General features: G+C 55.9%; 1 protein-coding gene across 1 annotated transcript in view; it reads right to left on the bottom strand.

Moving 5' to 3' along the window:
- AGBL1 (AGBL carboxypeptidase 1) overlaps positions 1-19,585 on the bottom strand; it is a 241,787-nt gene that overhangs the window by 127,677 nt on the left and 94,525 nt on the right. The window contains exon 20 of the mRNA XM_056113915.1: positions 4,956-5,136. Coding sequence (XP_055969890.1) covers positions 4,956-5,136 — 181 coding nt within the window. The remainder of the gene's footprint in view (positions 1-4,955; positions 5,137-19,585) is intronic.

Genomic DNA, 19,585 nt, shown 5'->3' with positions numbered 1-19,585 from the left:
ATTTCCCCAAACGGGTCCGATCCCCCGAGTCTCAGCCCCGCTTGATCAATGACTCTGCGCCACGGAATCATTTTTAATTTAATGCTTCTGGGAAGCGAGGGGGGGGGCGCCCCATCAACCACGGGCGCAGTTGGCAGGAGCGGGGTATTAGCATTCGTGCTGTTCACGACGGCATAAATTAGGTTTATGCGGATATAATTAATAACCCCAAATTGAAGAATAATAAATAGTAATATTTACTCGGAACTGCAGCGCCTGGGGAGGGCAGATGGAGAAGATGAGTGCCCCCAACCCATCTCTGAGGGAGTGGGGGTGGGCAGGACCCCCGGGGCCAACCAGGCTTCTAGAATCCTCTGCCCTGGCGTTATAGCAGGCCCTGAAGGGTCCCCAAACACACGCTCCCCAGCAGTGCCAGGGGGCCACGTGCCCCTCGCAGGGCCCAGAGTCCTCCCACCCTCCAGGGCTCGCAGAAGCGGGCGGGCTGCCCGGTGCTCCCCCCTCCTCCCAGGACGGGCACCAGGAAAGAAGGGTTAGAGGCCAACAGCAGCTACTCTCAGGCCTGAAAAGGAATTTCAATGTATCGCTTTCATTTTCTAAAGTGGTTAAAAAAATCCGTGAGATTAAAATATTCCTCTCAATGCTCCCTTTCTGTGGCCGGGGAGATCTCGGCTGGAAGCGAGCCTTCTATTCTTCCCCTTCCCGGGAGAGCAGGACGGAAATGGACGGAAACGGGGAATCACAGTCATTCCCGGCAACTTAGCCACCCACGTCTGAGTGACAGCCCCTCACCACTGGAGACAAGAGGCAAGAGGGGCAGAGGAAGCTGGGAGCACTGTGGGACAGGAGCAGAGAGCTAGGAGCACTATGGGGACAGGAGCAGATATCTAGGAGCACTGTGGGACAGGATCAGAGGGCTGGGAGCACTGTGGGACAGGAGCAGAGAGCTGGGAGCACTGTAGGACAGGAGCAGAGAGCTGGGAGCACTATGGGGACAGGAGAAGAGGGTTGGGAGCACTGTAGGGATAGGAGCAGAGAGTTGGGAGAATGTGGGACAGGAACAGAGAGCTGGGAGCACTGTGACAGGAGCAGAGAGTTGGGAGAATGTGGGACAGGAACAGAGAGCTGGGAGCACTGTGGGACAGGAGCAGAGTTAGGAGCACTGTGAGACAGAAAAAAGAGCTGGGAGCACTGTGTGGCAGAAGCAGAGAGCACTGTGGGACAGGAGCAGAGAGCTGGGAGCATTTCAGGACAGGAGCACTGTGGGGAAGGAGCAGAGATCTGGGAGCACTGTGGGGCAGGAGCAGAGAGTTGGGAGCACTGTGAGGCAGGAGCAGAGATCTGGGAGCACTGTGGGACAGAAGCAGAGAGCTGGGAGCACTGTGGGGCAGGAGCAGAGAGCTGGGAGCACTGCAGGAGAGGAGCACTGTGGGGCAGGAGCAGAGAGCTGGGAGCACTGCAGGAGCACCCGTTGAGCTTGCCACGGAGCAGCAGCCTTGCTCTAGGTGCCTGGACTCAGGAGCCAAGCGACCAAGAGAGGGAAATGCCTGCCTATGCAACGCACCTCGTTCCAAGCAGAGCCAGGGCAAGAATCCGGTGGTGGATTTGGGGGATTCCGCAGCAGTGCTCGGGGCTGCTCCTGCCTCTGTGCTCAGGAAAAGGGGGGAGCAGACTCGGCCCAGGCCTCGGGCCTGTGGCCCCGCACGCAGCCCTGGAGCTGTCTGGGCTGGCTCTTCGTGGATTTCCTGCCTCAATGGTGGTTGGGTCAGGCATTCTCCTGGACCCATTCATGGGCTGGGTTCTTGCCTGGGCACCCCCAGGCACACTGCCCAGGGCTCTGGGGTCACAAGGTCAACCGTCAGAGGGCACAAGCCTCCGTGTCTGCTGAACGCTGAGGCACGTGGGGTTGGAGCAAGACGGATCCGCAGGTTCCATCCCAGCACTCGCCCGAGCTGCCCTCAGCTAGGACGGGGGAGGTTGTGTCCACGCCCCTCGGGGCCACTGCACGGCCTCTCAGTCTGGGAGTGACCTCCCGGGGTCTCATCACTGTGCTCTCGTTGTCCGGAGGACCAGGACAGACCCCTCCAGCCAGCAAAGGATCGTTGGCCTGTTTGCAGGCTGTGTCCACGGCCACCCTCGGGCGTGGGTGGAGAGCGCTGAGCAGGAAGGCCTGACCTCACGGAGATCAGGAGCACCGCACCAGGCCCTCAGAGCACTGCCCGGGGTGGCGTCCAGGCCCAGCCAGGAACAACCCAGGGCGCCTAGAGTGTGGCCCAACTGCCCCTCCTACAAAACTGCACCCGGAGTTTTACATCTGAATACTTGATTTTTTTTTTTACACCCACAAATGTGGCAGAAGACTGGCTGGTGTTGGCACCTGGTTACAAGGAGAAATAAAATAGACGGAAAAGAGTAACATTCCTTTCCGGTCCATCGAAGGTGCTGCCTTTTTTTTCTTTTAAGTCTGCAGGTGCTCTTATTATCTAGTGGAAGGAAGCTTCCGGAACCCCGGTGGGGGCAGCCGCTCACCACTGACTTTGAGTGGCCCCGAGAGTTAGGGCTGCCAGGACTTTCGATCAGATTCCTAGTTTCATCTGCGCCCCCCGCATCTGAATACCCCGGGGTGTGTTTTATAGCGTGTCCTTCCTTCTTTATTGCTGTTTGCCTCTGGTCCGGAATGGCTTTGGAAGAAGATAATCTAGTTTGTAGAGTTGTACATGGACCAGGAATCAATAAGCTCTGATTCTCCCGTGCACGAGAAGTCGAGCCGTGTTGACTTTATCAAACGCTGCTGCCTGCACCCAGGAGAGCCCCGCAATTAGGAGTGCGCGGGGCGCTGACTCTCCCCGCTGGCCTGTCCACGGCCTTGCGAGCAGTGTTGGGGTCACCCCTCCCCCAACTCCCCCCGAATCCGGATGCCGCTGGCCCTGGGCGCTGCTGCCCAGCCTGCCCAGCCTGGTTCTTGAGTCTCCCGCCCGGGAAGGGGTGGCAGGAGTTCACGCCGCCGCTGCTGCCTCCAGTTCAGTCCTAGCGCTGGAGCCAGGGAGATGTTAGGGGCTATTTCCGGCACCATCTTTCTTTTCTGTTTTCCTGTTTTAAAAACACGTGTTCCCTGGCCCCCTTTGGCTTCACAAGACCCTCTCCATTTTTCACTAGAAAGTCCCGGTTGTCTCCCCAGCTGCAGTTCCCCAATTCCCACCCCCTCACCCAATCGCCCTCCAGACTCCACTGTCATCACCATAGAAACAAAAGGCCATGCTACGTTTGTGCAAAAGCCCACCGGGTCCACAGGGCCAGTGAGTGGCAATCAGCATCATGGAGGTGCAGGGTCTGTGATCTGGGCACAGCTGGCCGCGCCACACCCCGCCTCCTGCCTCCTGCCTCCTCAGGAGAGTCCTGCCAGCAGAGCATCAGAGGAAAGCAGGAGAGACGCACAGCAGCACCATTGCCTAAGCTGGGTGGAGGGCAGTTCCATGCAGAGGGGCGTCCATCTACCCCTCGGGTGCCCCAAACTCAAACTCCCCAGGCAAGGTGAATAAACCCAGAGGAGAGAACGCACCACGTCACCCACACAGAGCGGCATGTATGGGGTGTCCAGAAAAAGTTTCCTGGCCCGGCAGTCCCTGGGCATGGAAGAGTGCCCGCTGGACAAGACTCACCAAGGAGGCCCCTGGAGCCCTTGAGCACTGTTGGGAGGCTCCTGGCTGTAGGGGCGTGAGCAGATGGCTGACAGAACACATCTCAGATACTTTCACGAGCTGAGGTCATGAGCTCGTGGTCCACTATGGTCTGCTATGGCTTCCAAGTCTCTCTCGGCTCAAAGCATCTGGTGACCTAAGGGTCCCCCCAGCACCTGGTCAGATACGGCAGGCCCAGAGGCCGGTCACCGCAGCCAAGGTGATGACAAGGAAGATACTGGCCTGGCACGAGGGAGCCTGACGCTGAGCACTGTGAATTCGAAATAAGGAGTCCAGGCAGGGGACACAGCCATCTTCCTCCCAAAGGCCAGGTGCACCATTGGGTGGGGGCGACACTGACCCTTGAATAGCACCCAGGTTTGACCTCGCTCTCCAAGAGGTCAAGGTCAAGAGCAGAGCAAGGGCTGGAGCCATAGTCCAGCGGGGAAGGCACTTGTCTTGCACAGAGCCGCCCTGGTTTAACACCCCCGAGGGTTCTCTGATCAGCCAAGAGTGATTCCTGCCTGGAGTCCGCCCTGAGCACTGCCGGGTGTGACCAAAACCAAACCAAAAAAGAGAAAAGGCTGAGTGAGCAGAGAGCCGCTGAACATGCCAGGTGCGGCCTGGGCTGGTGTCCCAGTGGACAGGCCTGTGGAGAGGCCCGTGGACAAGCCCTATGTATGCCTGGAGGGCTCCGGCCCGTGGACAGGCCCTGTGCACACCTGGAGGGCCTGGCTGCTCCCCTTGAGTCTGCATCTGCATCAGCCTGCTGTCATCACCAGCATCAGGCCCCTCGTAGAAGGCGACACCCTCATCTGCCACTCCAGGCCCCAGATACCGCCCAGGGTAGCGGCTCCGCACTGGGTGTCCAGGGCTGCCAGCAGCAGTGTCTGCGGGTGAGGGCATGCAGGTGGGCCCTGCTGGCACCACCCGAGGGCCCCAGGTCCTCAGGGCCAGTCCCCGTGCATTCAAGTTTCTGCTTTTCACAAGGGCAGCTAGACACGAATACTGTGAAGGGAATTAGACCCTCAGGCATTAGAAGCCGCAGGGTCTCTGCCCATCCCCCACGCACAATCTGAGGCAGGCGTCTGCAGTATCTGGGTGCCCCCTCCCCCCAAGGAACAGGGGCACAAGAGTGGACGGTGCGAATGGTCAGGGCCCTTCCATCTGGGCCCACTGAGCACAATGCATGGGGCCAGGCACGGTGCTGCCGGGGCCCAGGGGCAATGTGGCACCTCTGACCGGGTGGTGGCGTGGTCTGCGCCCGGCTGCCCCACGTACTTGCCGTTGACGACCCCGTCCGGGTTGAGCATGGGGATGAGCTTGAAGATGAAGGTCTCCCTCAGGAGCTGCGCCACGGGGTCGCTGCTGGCCAGGAACTCCAGGGCCCCCTTCATCACCCAGCTGGCGTTGCTCTCCCCTGGGTGCACGCGAGCCGTGAGCACGTGGCACGGACGCTGCCCTGGAGAAGGAAGGACACGGAGCTGAGGGAATGTCCCCGGCTCTGTCTGCCATGGGTTTCCAGGCCCGAGAGGCAAGGCGCGGGCAGCCCTCTTGGTGAGAGTCGGGGTCCCGCTCTGTCTCCCAGGGGCCACCTCCGGGACACGCAGGCTCTGGAGACCTGCTGCCTTTGGAGGTCTGAGGAAGTGCTGCGGGGGGACATCCCCGCCTTGAGAGGGTCTTAAGGCCTCTCTTCTAGGGGAGTGGCTGATGATGGTGGGGTTGGGGGAGGAGATGGCAGGAGGGGAGAGGGAGGGGGAGAAAGGGGTAGGGAGGGGAGGGCGGAGAGGAGAAGGAGGGATGAGGAAGGGGAGGGGGAGAAGGAGGGGTCAGAGGAAGGACAGGGCGGGCAGGGGAAGAGGAGGAGAGGGGGAGGGGAGGGGGGAGGGACAGGGGTAGTTACTTCTCCTTGGTGCCTGGGTTGGGGTGCTGAGAGGGGGGCCAGGGAGTTCGGGTCCCACACACCAGGGGAGGGGGCATCATGTCGACCCTCAGCCCTGTGACCGCTGGCACTGAGGGGGTGTCCGGCTCCCACGAGCAGGTGGAGGGGACTCGCACTGACCCTCTGCCCCCACGGGCAGCTCTCCCAACTTCCCTGACAGCGTCTGACACTTCTGGTGTCCACCTCACGTACCAGCACCATTTGCCGAGGATGAGAGACCCCAAGAGAAGCTGTGGCCCTCGACTCCCTCCCGGCGCCCGTCACCAGCTCTCCCTCTGCACTTCCCTGCGCATGCCCAGGGCCTGTCTCAGCAAACCAAGTGCACCACTAACTGCCCAGAGAGACCCAACAGAGACTCGGGCCCTGAGTCGGGACAGGGACGGGTAACTGCCACTCTGCTAGGCCCAGCCCGCGGTAAGGGAGCCCAGGGTCACAGGTCACGGAGGACCGAAGGGGACTCCGTGGCCTTGTCCATCCCGGGGTCAGCACAGAACGGGCCAAGTCAGGCACTGGCTGTGTCCCAGGAAGGAGGGGCTGATGGGAAGCGTGGGGTGGGGTGACGGCCAGGCATGGTAGGGCGCTGGGGAGCCCCTTCGTCACTAACGTGCCGCGGCCCCCCCAGTCCTGGCGCTGGGCTCAGAAGCGCAGAACCAACCGAGGGGCCTGATGAGCGTCTGCCCAATCAGGGTCGGGCCCATTCAGAGGCGACTACACACGAAGGCCGCACCCCCAGCCAGCACGGAGACTCCAACAAGAACTGCTCAAGGGCGGACACGCTCCCGCCCGCTCTCCCGCTCCCATTGTCTGATGCCCGGGCACGGTGCCCGGCGGAGTCCAGAAGTCAAACGCGACCCTCGCAGAGAAAGGCGCCCGCCGTGTGGCTTTCTCGGGGTGCTAATTGACTGCGCCCGAGGAAAAGACGGGCGCGGTGTGTTTCCACGGACACCGCGGGGTCCGCCCGCTCCTCGCCGGCTGCCCTCTCCGCCCGCCCGTGATTCAAGACGATCCCTCCAGCCCACGGCGAGGGAGCGCGCGCGGGGCCGTTCACTTGTCGCAGCAAATGGTCCACCAGAGACCCCGTAATAGGCACCAGCTGTCAGCCGTCTGCAACGCACACGGCATGTGTTTTTCCCTGTAATTGACCGTTTCGGTTTTAATAATTCATCCCGGCTTAGGGCAGAGCCGAGAAGGGCAGGCGTCTGCATATATATTTTTCCCTCTTCAATGCATAAACTGGTTCCAGGGGCCACCCACGGCTCTGAGGGATGGGTGCGGTGGCCGACCTGAGCACCCCATGGGCAAACAGGCGTCCCCAGGGCCCCGAAATGAGGAGACCCCCCCCGTCCCGGGGGTGGGACTGCTGCCAGCTGAGTGGGGGAGTCAGCACCCGGGAATGACGAGATGGGGACACTAACCAGCATCCCCACACAACGCAGAGCGCGTCACAGCATGTTTATAACAGTGGGAGCGACTGGACGTGGCTGACACAGGTGGTCACTGGAAGCGGGCCATGGGGGCCTCACCTGGGGGCCATGAAGGTGCCCACAGAACAGTGCGGGGGTCGGCAAGACGCGGCACACTGAGGCAGCCAGTGGTCTGTCTGCAGTGGTGACATCCTGCGGGTGGGCCCCGTGCGGACTGCCGGCGCCTCCGCACGTCAGAAATAGCCCTGCCCGCCTTCCCACAGGCCAGCTCCTGAAGGCTGCCTGCAAAGAGCAGCTGCCTACAGCTTGGGTTGAAAAAGCCCCGGAGCTGGGGGGAAGGCGGGTATTTGGGGGGTGGGTGTGATGCAGTCATCGAGACTTGGAAGCCGTGGAACTGTGCCTGTAAATTAACACAGTAGGGTCAACTGTGACGCAGTGACAAAGTTGCTTTGTTTTTTTTTTTTTTGAAGGGGGCACCCCCAGCTATACTCAGGGCTGACTCCTGGTTCTGTGCTCAGGAAGTTCCGGGGGACCCTAAGTGGTGCTGAGGATCAAACCTGAGTTAGCCACACGCAAGGTGACCGCTCCCTCCCCCCACCCCCATCACCGCTGTCCTCTGTCTCCGGCCCCCAGTGGCACAGTTGAGACAAGGACAATGATCTTAAGTTCCAAAAATCAAAACTAAAAGGACCGGGATGATGGGCAAGGGGGGGGGGGGGGGGTGGAGCTATGGAGCAGGAAGGGGAAAGAGAATTGTCCAGGAGAGGAGCTTCTAATAGAACATTCCAGAAGGGTGTTGGTGGGTGCTCGGTGTGGCCGTGCATCTCACAGTGGGACTCAGGGTCTGTCACTGTCCTGTTCATTGACCAGGACAACTGGGCACTTTCCCCCAGTGGCAGAAAAGTGGTTTCCCTTTGCCCCGTTTTGGGATTCTTGTGCCTTTCCTCTCTGCTATAATTTTTAGACACGCATTTTGCCAGTTGACACTTCACGGTGCCGTGAATTTGGAGTGACTGTGAAGGCAGGCTGTTCTCTAAAACCACTCAATCATAAGAGAGAACATTATTGCGTTGCCACGTCGCCCGCATTCCCTTGGGTGGGCAGTGCCCACCACACCTAGCTTCAAGCAGCCCCGCTGTGCTGTCTGCCAGAATTCCCTAATAATCGCCCCCCACGACTTCCACCAGCCTCTCTCCATGCTGCCCTGCTCGGAGGTCTGTCCAGGAACTTGTAAGACCCCAAGCATGGACAGACAGGCACCATGAGGTGGTACCCTGCCCCGGGCGCAGGCATCGAGCTATTTCCTGCCTTGTGTTACCATGAGTGACACACTTTGACTTGTGTTGCAGAAGTCTTTCTCAGAGACTGACCATCCAGCTGCGTCTCTCAGGGGATGGGAGGGTCCCGTAGGTGGGGAGGGGGGCTTTTGGAGTCCTGGGTCCCTTTCAGCCATTCTCATGAGAAGCTCCTGAGGTTCAGCTGTGACCTTGACTTACATCTACCCTGGACATTCGGAGGTACTTGTGGTCCACATGCACCCCCATTTAGGGGATGCGCTGTTCAAATTCTGCCCATCTTAAAGCCAGGCTATGCATCTGCATCGGGAGCTTTTCAAACTATCGGATCTCCTTGCTCCACCCTTTCCCAGGCAGGCATCTGGAACATTCTCCAGTGCCTGGGCTTGGCTTTTCTCTGCTCAGACTGTGCAGGTGAGACAGAAAGGTTTCATGCTGATAAAATCAGCCTGGTTCATATTTTTCTTTCATCGTTCGGACTCCTTTTTTTCCTCCCCCACATAATTCTTTGACTGGCTTTGGGAGGTGACGACATTTCTCTGCAGGATTTACAAAGGCTAACGATCCGGGGTCCAGCCGTTTGACAGGAGAACGCGCAGGGACACCGGGATTATCAGGTGATGTGGGGGCGTGTCAAGGCCTTGGCTGCATCTTAGCTTCTGCCAAGAACAGCAGTTTCATTTCTCTAAACCAGAAAGTTTTTATTCCAACTGGAGAACAGGGTGCTACTGGCATCTACTGGTCTCTGTTGGGTAACGGCCAGCGAGGCTGCCGGCGTTCTGTGGCAGAGAGGCCTGGTCAACAGGCGCGTGGACACGTGGATGCGAGCCAGGCTCACCGGACCAGCCCGTGCTCCAATACAGTCAGACACAGATCCAGATACATGCGTCCAGTCTCAGAAGCAAACTGCCAATGTCTCACTGGCATAACTCCCGCCACTGCTCTGTGTGATTAGGAATGTTCCCTTCTCTGCCTAATTGTGAAGTTTATTACTTCGGCTGAGAGTTCTACTGGATGTGCAACCGTCTGTTGGTTTTTGGGGATCCAACGTGACCCACCATACTGCCCCGCGACCTCAGTGTCAACACACACAGGTGCAATTTATTTGCCTGTGATGAGACCTTCGAAGACAGACGTTTCTGTTAATAACGTTGTACTTCTTGGCATGTGGGGGTGGGGGCGGTTGTTAGGCCACACCTGGTGGTGCTCAGGGGCTACTCCTGGCTCTGCACTGATGGATCACTCCTGGCAGTGCTCAGGGGACCAGACGTAGTGCTGGGGATCGACTGGGGGCCACCACATGCAATGCAAGTGCCTCAATCCCTGGACTAGCTCTCAGGCCCCCTTGCTAATTTTTTCCCTGAAATTACGTCCCGTCATTTCATTTCTCTTTTCTGATCGAGGGCCTCTGGCAGCAGCTCTGTCCCTCTCCAGGGCACTTCTGGAAGTCTGAGTCCGTTACAGCCCGAGCATGGGACATATGTGGGTTGCTTTTCTATGACACAAGCATTTTCTGCCTGGAGACTGTTACCACTGAAATTTCTAAGTTCTGGAGCGCCCCTGCGCCCAACCCGTGCCCTTGGTTCTGCATGGCCTGAGAGACGGCCCCAGTGTCTTTCTCTCCAGAGGCTCCATCACTTGCTCCTGACACACTTCTCATTTCTTAGAATTTCCTCAAAACATAAAATTTGAAATGAAAAAAAAAAACACTTTCAAAACTCTCCCATGTTACCAGCTGGCGTGGGTCTGTGACAGGAGCAAATGATTCTACCCTCCCTGCAAGCTGCGGGCCCCGGGACCATTCAGAGGCAGAGGTGGCACCGCCCACCCCCCCCACCCCCCCCCACCCACCCCCCCGGTCCTTTTCTTGTACTCAGACCAAGCCTAAGCAGGGGGCAAGACCACGATTATCTCCCTGTTCGAAAGTCTAGACAGGAGAGCAAGAGGAGGAGAATGTGGGAGTGTGCTCCCAATCCGGTGCTCTTTCCATCTGGCCGTGTATTACTCCGTGTGTTTCCTTAGGAGGAAGCTTGTTAGCAGGAAACGGGCTCCATGGAGACGCAGCCTGATCCCTGGGGAGGGAAACGGGCATCTGTCAATGGTGAACCACGACCCTGTGCTTGGGGTCCGGCTCTGCCTCCACAGACGGGGGAAATGCAACTCCATGAAATCTGCTCCCAACCGTCTCAGGACACCCCGTGGCTCTCACAGCCCTGGGCCCCGTGGGCGGCAGTGGTCTCTGAAGGCAGCAACTCAAGAAGCCGGCTCCAAGGAGCGAATAAGGGGCGGCCTCGGGACTCCTCTCTCTGCAGTGCTCACACAAGGGGGCGCTGGGTGGCCCGGGGAGGTTGGGGAGACAGGATGGACGGGGCCAAAACAGGACAGTGGGGACAGGCCACGGTAGGACAGCAGGAAGGGGTCATAAAGCGCCCGCACTGACTTGACCCCACAGAGCCCCAAGAGACAGGACAGAGGGAGAGGCCACGTACCCCACAGTGACCCCACAGAGCCCCAGACCAACCTCCTGATACTCCTCTGCTCCCCCGTCGCTGCCCCAGGATGCCCTGACACTCCATGGCCCCCCATTCTCACTGTCCCCACAGCACCAAGTGTCACCCAGCTCCTGTCTCAGGCCCCTGAAGGAGCACCCCCAAGTGCTCTCTGTGCCTAACCGTTCTGTACCCCCTTTCACTCAGCGAAGACACCTCCCCTCTCTCTTCCTCAGCTGGACTCCTGCTCCAGTGCCCACCATCAGCTGCAGGCCCAGACCCACCTCAGGCACACAAGTGGCCCCTGCGCTGGCCCCCAGACAGCAGGGTCTAGTGCTGTTCCTCCACACCCCGCCGGCCCCAGTGCCCACACCCGACACACTCAAGACCCAGGGAAGGGCATTTCTTGGGCCCCAAATAAGAAATTTTAAAAAACTATTGAACTGAAATAATGTTTAATTGTCCTCAAATCAAATATTATGTCAACTTCATTAATTGCTAAATTTGACAGTCATGAAAATTTTATTATCTCTGAAAGTAATTTGTAGGTAAGACTTCGGCACTTTGCAGGAATTCTGGCTGCAGACGGCAGGGGCCGGGGGGTCAGAGGAAAGCGTAAATTGGAACTCATCCATAGCCCAAAACCCACCAAAGCAAGCATGGGATTACTACCAATTCCATTTCCCAAAATACTTGCTGTGGGGTGGGGATGCATTTGAAGATGTTTAACTTGCTACCTGGCGGGTCCTTCAGCCACTGAAGTGCCTCTGGCAGTCAGATGGTCTGTCTGCTTCATTCCATTCGTTTCCAGAAGGGGAGGAGCACCAGTCACACACACACATGCACGTACACACACATACACACACGCACGCACACACACACACATTTTCACACATGCACATACACACATGCACTTACACATCCATGCACGCACGCACAGAAACACATGCACATACATACACATACACATGCACATACGTACACACATGCACACACATGCACATATGCACATACATACACACATGTGCATATACACATGCATACACGCGCACTTATGCATGCACATACATGCACATATACACACGCACACATGTGCACATACACAAACATACGTACACACATGCATGCACATACACATGCACAACATGCACAAACACACGTGCACATATACACACATACATGCTTGCACATATATACGCACACACACGTTTTCAACACACGACTGGGGGGACAGACTCCAGCTGTCTCCGAATCGGCCCAGCGCAGGGGTCTGTACTTCCCGTCGTGCAGCCACAGAGACGGGGTCTGACAGAGCAGACGGGCCCAGTGGCTGCCCAGAGGTGCCCCTGGAAAGCAGAGGTCACATGAGAAGGTTCTAGAGGCGTGTGCCTACGGCCCGGGGGCCTCACAATGACTGACACGCTTCCTTTCCTCTCCGGGGTTGCACAGGCCTAGAGGTGGCCAGGCTGGAAAATCAGACAGACAGATGTGGGAGGGCAGGCACGACACTGGTCCGACCCTGGAACCCCAAGTATCAGTGTCCCGTGAGGTTCTGGGGGCTTTGGTTTTCCTGAGCATGAAGACCAACGGCGAAGGTCTCTGGGAGACATTTCAGACAAGCCAAGTGGTACCAGCATGCTCGTCCCTGCACCTGTGGCTCTGCCCACACTGCCCGCCCTGCCCAGCCCTGCCCAGTGGGTATGGGTGGGGAGGGTGCTGGTAGTGGGTGGGTTAGAAGCCAGGTCACCCTCGGGCTCCGCTAGGAGAGCGCTGCATGTCCCAGCCACTGCTAGGAAGGAGTTCTGGGGAAGGCTAGCTTCCTGCAGAAATACAGCGGGAGGTACCCAGAGCCTCGGCACGTGTGTCGGCACCTCTCCTGCCTCTAGAGGGTTCAGCGTCTCTCCTGCAGTCCTGGGCTTCCAGGCTCCTTCCCCAAATGTGGGGTGGAGGGGACCCAGATTTGTCCCACAAGCTTTTCATGGCTAGACACGCCCCCGCCCCCACCCACACCCAACATCTGTGCCTGTCCCATATGCCAGGGAGCTGGAGCTCTCTTGGGCACTGTGGCCGTAGCAATGCCTGGAGAAGCATCCTGCAGAGGAGAAGGTCCACACTGGCTGAGAAAATGATTCAGTTACGCCTTGGGGACCAGAACAGAGCCGGGGTACTCCCGCAGGGAGACTCGTGCTGGTCCCATCTACTTCCCAGGCCCTTGCTGCTCCCTGATGATGCTGAGGTAAACGCTGGCATCAGCATCAAACACACAGGTCTCCCAGGCATCCCAGCGATGCTGACGCCGGCAGGGAAGTCACCACATCTCCCCTGGCACTGCAATGACAGCCGAGTCCCTTGTTGTGTGCAAAGCTCCCATTAGCCCCGTTCCCACAGACAGCAGTGACGATTTCCCTGAGCAATAGCTGCCGACAGTCGGTTTGCACAGAGGAAGCTACTTCTGCCCTGTGTGCAGTCACTGCTTAGGGATCTCCAACACCTGCAGCCACTTAGGGATCTCCACACCCGAATCCCTGCTTAGGGACCTCCACCAGGTCTCATAACCACATCCTGTCCGGTGCTGAACTAATCAGTCTGGGGCATGAACCCAAGTGACCCCAGTCAGGCCCACAGGCCCTGCCAGTGGCCCAGTTCCCATCCGACAGCAGGACTGGAGAAGGTGAGGTCTGGGTTTGAGGTGAGTACACACTGGTCATTCTCCGTCATGCTCACCGACACAGCTACTGGCTTCCCTGGCTTCACTCTGAGTGAAAAGGAGGGCAGGTGCTGTCCCTTCTGCTCGGGGCAGACGTGCTGAGAAGAGCAGGCCCCAGACCCTGAGGTCTTCACAACCGGAATCTCCACTGGGCCAGGAGTCCCCGTCTGCCTTCCTGGTGGGGGCCGTCGTCCGCCCCTGACTCTCACTGGATACACGTGATCGCCCTGTGTGCTCCCCCCAACCCCCCGTCTCCTTCCCAGCCACCAAGTGTCTGGGATTCCGTCTCCCACTCCGGGCACTGCCTTCTCTCTCCGCGCACCCCAGAACCATGAGAACAGTCTCCGCAAGCTGCGTGGGGGGCAGGGCCCCAGGGGGAAGTGAGTAATCACACAATACAAGGGCCCCACACTCAGCAAATCGCACACAGGAATCTGCCCAGAGAATGTCCAGCCGAGTAGCCCCAGCTTTCCTGGGGGTGTGCATTCAACCATAGCACGTGCCTTACAGGGGCCTGGGAGGGGTGCTGAAGGCATCAGGGCTAATTTCCAGACTCCATGTTTCTGGATATTTCTATGCCAGAGACTTGGGTTTTTTCCCCATTCTTTTGAAACAATTGGATCACCATGAGATGCACAGTTACAAATCTGCTCATGACGGGGTTTCAGTCATCCAACGTTCCAACACCCGTCCCTCCACCAGTGCACGTTTCCCACCACCAATGTCCTCAGTTTCCCTCCTCTCCCCCCACCCCAGGCACTTTTCTTTTTTTCTCTTTCTCTCTCTCTTTTTGGGATATATGGTTTGCAATACAGGTACTGGCTGGATCGATAGCACAGCGGTAGGGCGTTCGCCTTGCACGCAGCCAATATGGCCTACCCGAGTTCGATTCCTCCGCCCCTCTCGGAGAGCCCGGCAAGCTACCGAGAGTATCTCGCCCGCACGGCAGAGCCTGGCAAGCTCCCCGTGACGTATTCGATATGCCAGACACAGTAACAACAAAGACTCCAATGGAGACGTTACTGGGCCCGCTCGAGCAAATCGATGAACAACAGGAGGACCGTGACCGTGAATACAGGTACTGAGAGGTTATCGTGTTTGTTCTTTTACCTACTTTCAGCATGCAGTTCTCACCCAGAGTGATCATTTCCGACCATCATTGCCATAGTGGTCCCTTCTCTATCCCAACTGTCCTCTCCTGCAGCACCTGAGGCAGGCTTCCAACCGTGGACCAATCCTCCTGGCCCTTGTTTCTACTGTCCTTGGGGATTAGTCTCATTTTTTCATATCCCACAAATTATGTCTATTTAATATCCCACAAATAAGTGCAGTCATTCTATGTCAATCCCTCTCCTTCGAACTCATTTCACTCAGCATGATACTCTCCATGTCCATCCATGCATAAGCGAATTTCATGACTTCATTTTTCCTAACAGCTGCATAATATTCCATTGCGTACATGTACCATAGTTTCTTTAACCAGTCATCTGTTCTTGGGGACTCAGGTTGTTTCCAGATTCTGGCTATGGTGAATGGTTACACCAGAGATTTTAATACCAAAGATACCATCACCCTGTCAGTGCTATCCTCACCCTCACCACCATCCCCACTAAAGCTCCCTCGCCAACATCCTCACCACTCCATTGCCATTTCCATCCCCATCATCCCCATCATTGTCCACCACATCCTCATCACTTTCACTGCCATTATCATCAGGGTGTAGGGAGAAGGGGGAAAAACACTTAGACCAGCACTGGCCTGGACCTTGGCCAACCTCTACTCTACCAAGGCCCCCACCTCAAGTCTCAGCAGCATGCAATCGCAGGTCCCGGGTCTGCGGGCAGCACGGCCAGGATATGCTGGACACGCACATGCCCCTCAAGGACCTCACAGAGTCTGACCCTGCTCTGCTGGCGGCTCCAGGTTCTCACCCACATTCCCGGTTCACTGCAGCAAGACTGGGTTCTCCAGCCAACAGAAGCACATGCACTGCAACTGCCCCCAACACAGGAACATGAGGGTGGAGGTGGGGGTGGCCCCTCCTTCCTGAGGAGTCCAGCAGCAATGGCACGGGAGTGGAGTAAGCAGAAGGGCAGAGAGGCTGAGCCAGAGGGAGGCCGGGTCCCATGCCGGGCAACGGGGAGGACTATGGAGTCAACTGAGCCATAGCAGGGCCCCACTGAGGAGCTGTGAGGGGGTCTCTGCCCACTGGGACCTCCGGCTCCAACAGCAGACTGACGGGAAGAGAGAGCCCACCCCATGCCTCCCTGAGCTGCTGCAGCTCGGTGCTGTGGGTTCATGGGACTGCCGGGGTGATCTTGGTAGGGGGCAATAAGGTTTCTCGAGAGTCTGAGTCTGGCTCACGTGGGTTCCACGCAGAGTCTGACTGATGTGGAACTCGGCTGGCCTCTGCTCAGCAGGCCTGCTCTCTTGCTTATTGATCTTTTTGATCGCCTGAGAATTTTCCTGCTGGCCATGGAGGTGGTTGGGTAAAGTCCGCTGGCTGGTAAGGGGGGGAACCACGCAGAGGGGTGCGGAACTCAGCCACCGCGCAGACTCATCCGTGCCTCCTTGCAACTCGGCTTTCTGCTCCGCTGCTGGGATCATCTGTACCTCTTGATTGTATTTTTATTCAGGACCCTTCTTTAGCCCGACTAATAAGCGCTCTCCTGAAATGCGCTGTTCTGCGACACAATATCATTACGCAAGTTTGCTTTGGGTTTACACTGGCAAACTTCTCCAGGGCCATCTTGTTAGCAGGAGGGAAATAGCTTTCATTTGTACCAATCGGATCGTGCAGACCAAAAATAGCAGACTTTAATCCAATTACACATATTGATGTTCCTGAGATGTCTCTACTCTCCTTTCAACCACCTTATCTTGTTTGCTCCTGGGGTGCTCCTTGCTGTACACCCCCCCCGCCCCGCCGCCGCAGTTTTCTTTCTGGCCAGCGCTTAGACTAATGGGGTTCAATACATTCTGCTCCCTTCCCATATGCTTTCAGAATTAGAGATTTTTATGTCTGCATTTTTAGTGGTTATCTTTATGCCATAAATCTTCAGAACAAAAATTTCAATTATTTACAGAATGCCCCCCCCACCGCTTGAACAGAATGATCACATACTTGAAGTGCCCTTCAGTGCCTCCTCCCTCTGACTGTGGCAGTCCAGAGTCCATTTTCGTGTAGGAAACAATCAATTCTTTTTTGTCCCCAATCCTATGATAGCCGTCTCACGCATCCGTCTCTAGCATGATCGTTATTTCTTGAACACCATCCTCGATTCTCCCTTAAGTATGTCTGCTAATGGGTCTCTGGCTGCGGCTCCATCCGTAAATTCTCCTCATCCTCCGTGATGACACTTACCTGCCCTGACCCTGTTCATTTTGGAAATGTGGCCTCTTTCTGCTGACCAATTTCTTTTTTTTTTTGAATTTATTTTTTATTAGTGAAACACCATGAGGTACAGTTGTAGATTTACAAATTTTTGTGCTTGGATTTCGGTCATACCATGATCAAATATCCATCCCTCCACCAGTGCCCATTTTCCACCACCAGGATAATATCCCTCCCCCGCCCCATCCTCCCCATCCCCCCCATCCCCCCCTGCCACTGTGGCAGGGCATTCCCTTTTGTTTTCTCTCTCCTTTTGGGTGTTGTGATCAGCAAAAGAGGCATTGAGTGGCAAACATGTTCAGTCCAGTCTACTTTCAACCTGCATCTCCCCTCCTGGGAGGATCCTCCAAACACCCTCCATTTGGTGCTCCCTTCTTTATCTGAACTGTCCTTTCCCCTAGAATACCCGGCTGGCCTCTAAGCTATGGAGTAATCCTCCTGGTGTTGATCTCAGCTATTCTTGGGTATTAATCTCATATTTTGTTGCTTTATATCCCCCAGATGAATGCAATCTTTCTATGTCTATCCCTCTCTTTCTGACTCATTTCGCTTAGCATGATACTTTCCATGTTGTACCACTTGTATGTAAATTTCATGACTTCATCTTTTCTAAGAGCTACATAGTACTCCACTGTGTAGATGTACCAAAGTTTCTTTAACCAGTCATCTGTTCTTGGGCACTCAGGTTTCTTCCAGTTTCTGGCTACTGTAAAGAGTGCTGCAATGAACAAACAAGTGCAGATGTCACTTCGACTATACATTTTTGCCTCTCTGGGATATATTCCCAGGAGTGGTATTGCTGGGTCAAATGGGAGCTCAATTTCTAATTTTTTGAGAATCGTCCATACTGTTTTCCAGAAGGGCTGAACCAGTGGACATTCCCACCAACAGTGAAGGAGTGTCCCTTTCTCGCCACATCCACGCCAGCATCGGTTGCTTTTGTTCTTTTGAATGTGGGCCAGTCTCTGAGGTGTGAGATGGTATCTCATTGTGGTTTTGATCTGCATCTCCCTGATGATTAATGATGTAGAGCATTTTCTCATGTGCTTTTTTGCCATTCGGATTTCTTCTTTGAGAAAGTTTCTGTTCATTTCATTGCCCCATTTTTGGATGGGGTTGGATGTTTTCTTCTTGTGGAGTTTAACCAGTATTTTGTATATCCTGGATATCAACCCCTTGTCAGATGTGTATTTGGCGAATACCCTTTCCCATTCTGTAGACTGTCTTTGTATTTTGGTCACTGTTTCTTTGGAGGTGCAGAAGCTTCTTAGTTTAAGATAGTCCCATTTATCTATCTCTGTTTTCACTTGCTCGGCCAGTGGCGTGGCATCTTTGAAAATACCATTAGCCTCAATACTGCTGACCAATTTCTTCCCATCTGATTATCATTACTCTCTTTCCTCTTGAGAAAGAATTTTTACGTTTCTTTTTATTCTGTGCTTCCAATGGGCCCTTTCACCACGGGTCTCTTTCTCACTCCCGTCTGACATTCAGAACGTTCTTCACAAAGACCCACACCTCCCTTCTCTCCAGCACATTCTAAGCTGCTATTTCTTCAAGTGTGGTTTCTCCTCCATCCACTCCATTGTCTTTGGGGTTTTCTCATCTCTTGTGCTCCTTCCTGGAGCTCTTCTACCCCCTCCTCTGCATATATATATCTTTTTCCTACTTTGCCAGTTCTCTGCACGGCATCTAGGGCTGAATTGACCCATTCACTTTTCCAAGTGCCCCACGTTCCTCGGGTACAAGATTGCACATCTTGTTCCTCACATCTAACTGTTCTTGTTGTTGCACTGGTGGCCTTCCCTCTACTTTAAAATTCCCTGTTTCATTTCATGTTCCCTCAATATTCCAGCCAGATCCATATATTTGGCACATGACAGAGGAATCGTCGGAGACCTTTGCTTCAGAGATGTTCATGGAGATGGGAGAAAGAGGCTGGACATCAGTGGATGAGGACACGAACCTGGTGCTGCCTGTGCCCTCTCCATGAGTCCTACATGTACACACGTACATACGCATGCACACACAGGAGCACACGCACATACAGACACGCATATGCACATACACATGCATGCACACACATACACACAGCACACATGCACACTGCACACACAAGCACACATACACACACATGTGCACATGCATGTGCATGTACACACAGATGCACACACATACTCACAAACATGCGCATACACACAATGCACACATGCATGCATGCACACACATGTACACACACATGCACACACACAAGCACACACAGGCACACACATACGTACACACACCCCGGTCATCCTCTTTCTCCCTTCGTTGGAAACCTGATTTTGTTAGAATGTCCACTTCCTCATGTCCGGACCACGGAGTCCACGTGACTCATCCTGGACTGCAGGGGGATGCAGACAGAGGGGAGACTGGCACGTCCCATCCTCACGGGAGTGACACGACACAGGATCTCGGATCCAAACTGGGGAGCCCAGAGCTGGCTTCGTCCCCCACCCCATGACAGGGCGCTAAAGGTAGACAGGAGCTTGGCCCAAAGGCACACCTCCAAGACACAGCTGCTTCTGGGCGAGGCCTGGTGGGAGGACTATGCCTCCGAGCCCTGGGAGCTGCAGGAGCACCGCCCTCGGGAGCTTCTCGGGCTCAGTGCCCTAAGCATG

This window comes from Sorex fumeus, unplaced genomic scaffold (assembly GCF_029834395.1).
Source record: "Sorex fumeus unplaced genomic scaffold, SorFum_2.1 ptg000024l, whole genome shotgun sequence".
Lineage (NCBI taxonomy): Eukaryota > Metazoa > Chordata > Mammalia > Eulipotyphla > Soricidae > Sorex > Sorex fumeus.
Note: the sequence above shows the minus strand (reverse complement) of the source record. Positions and strands in the feature narration are given on the sequence as shown.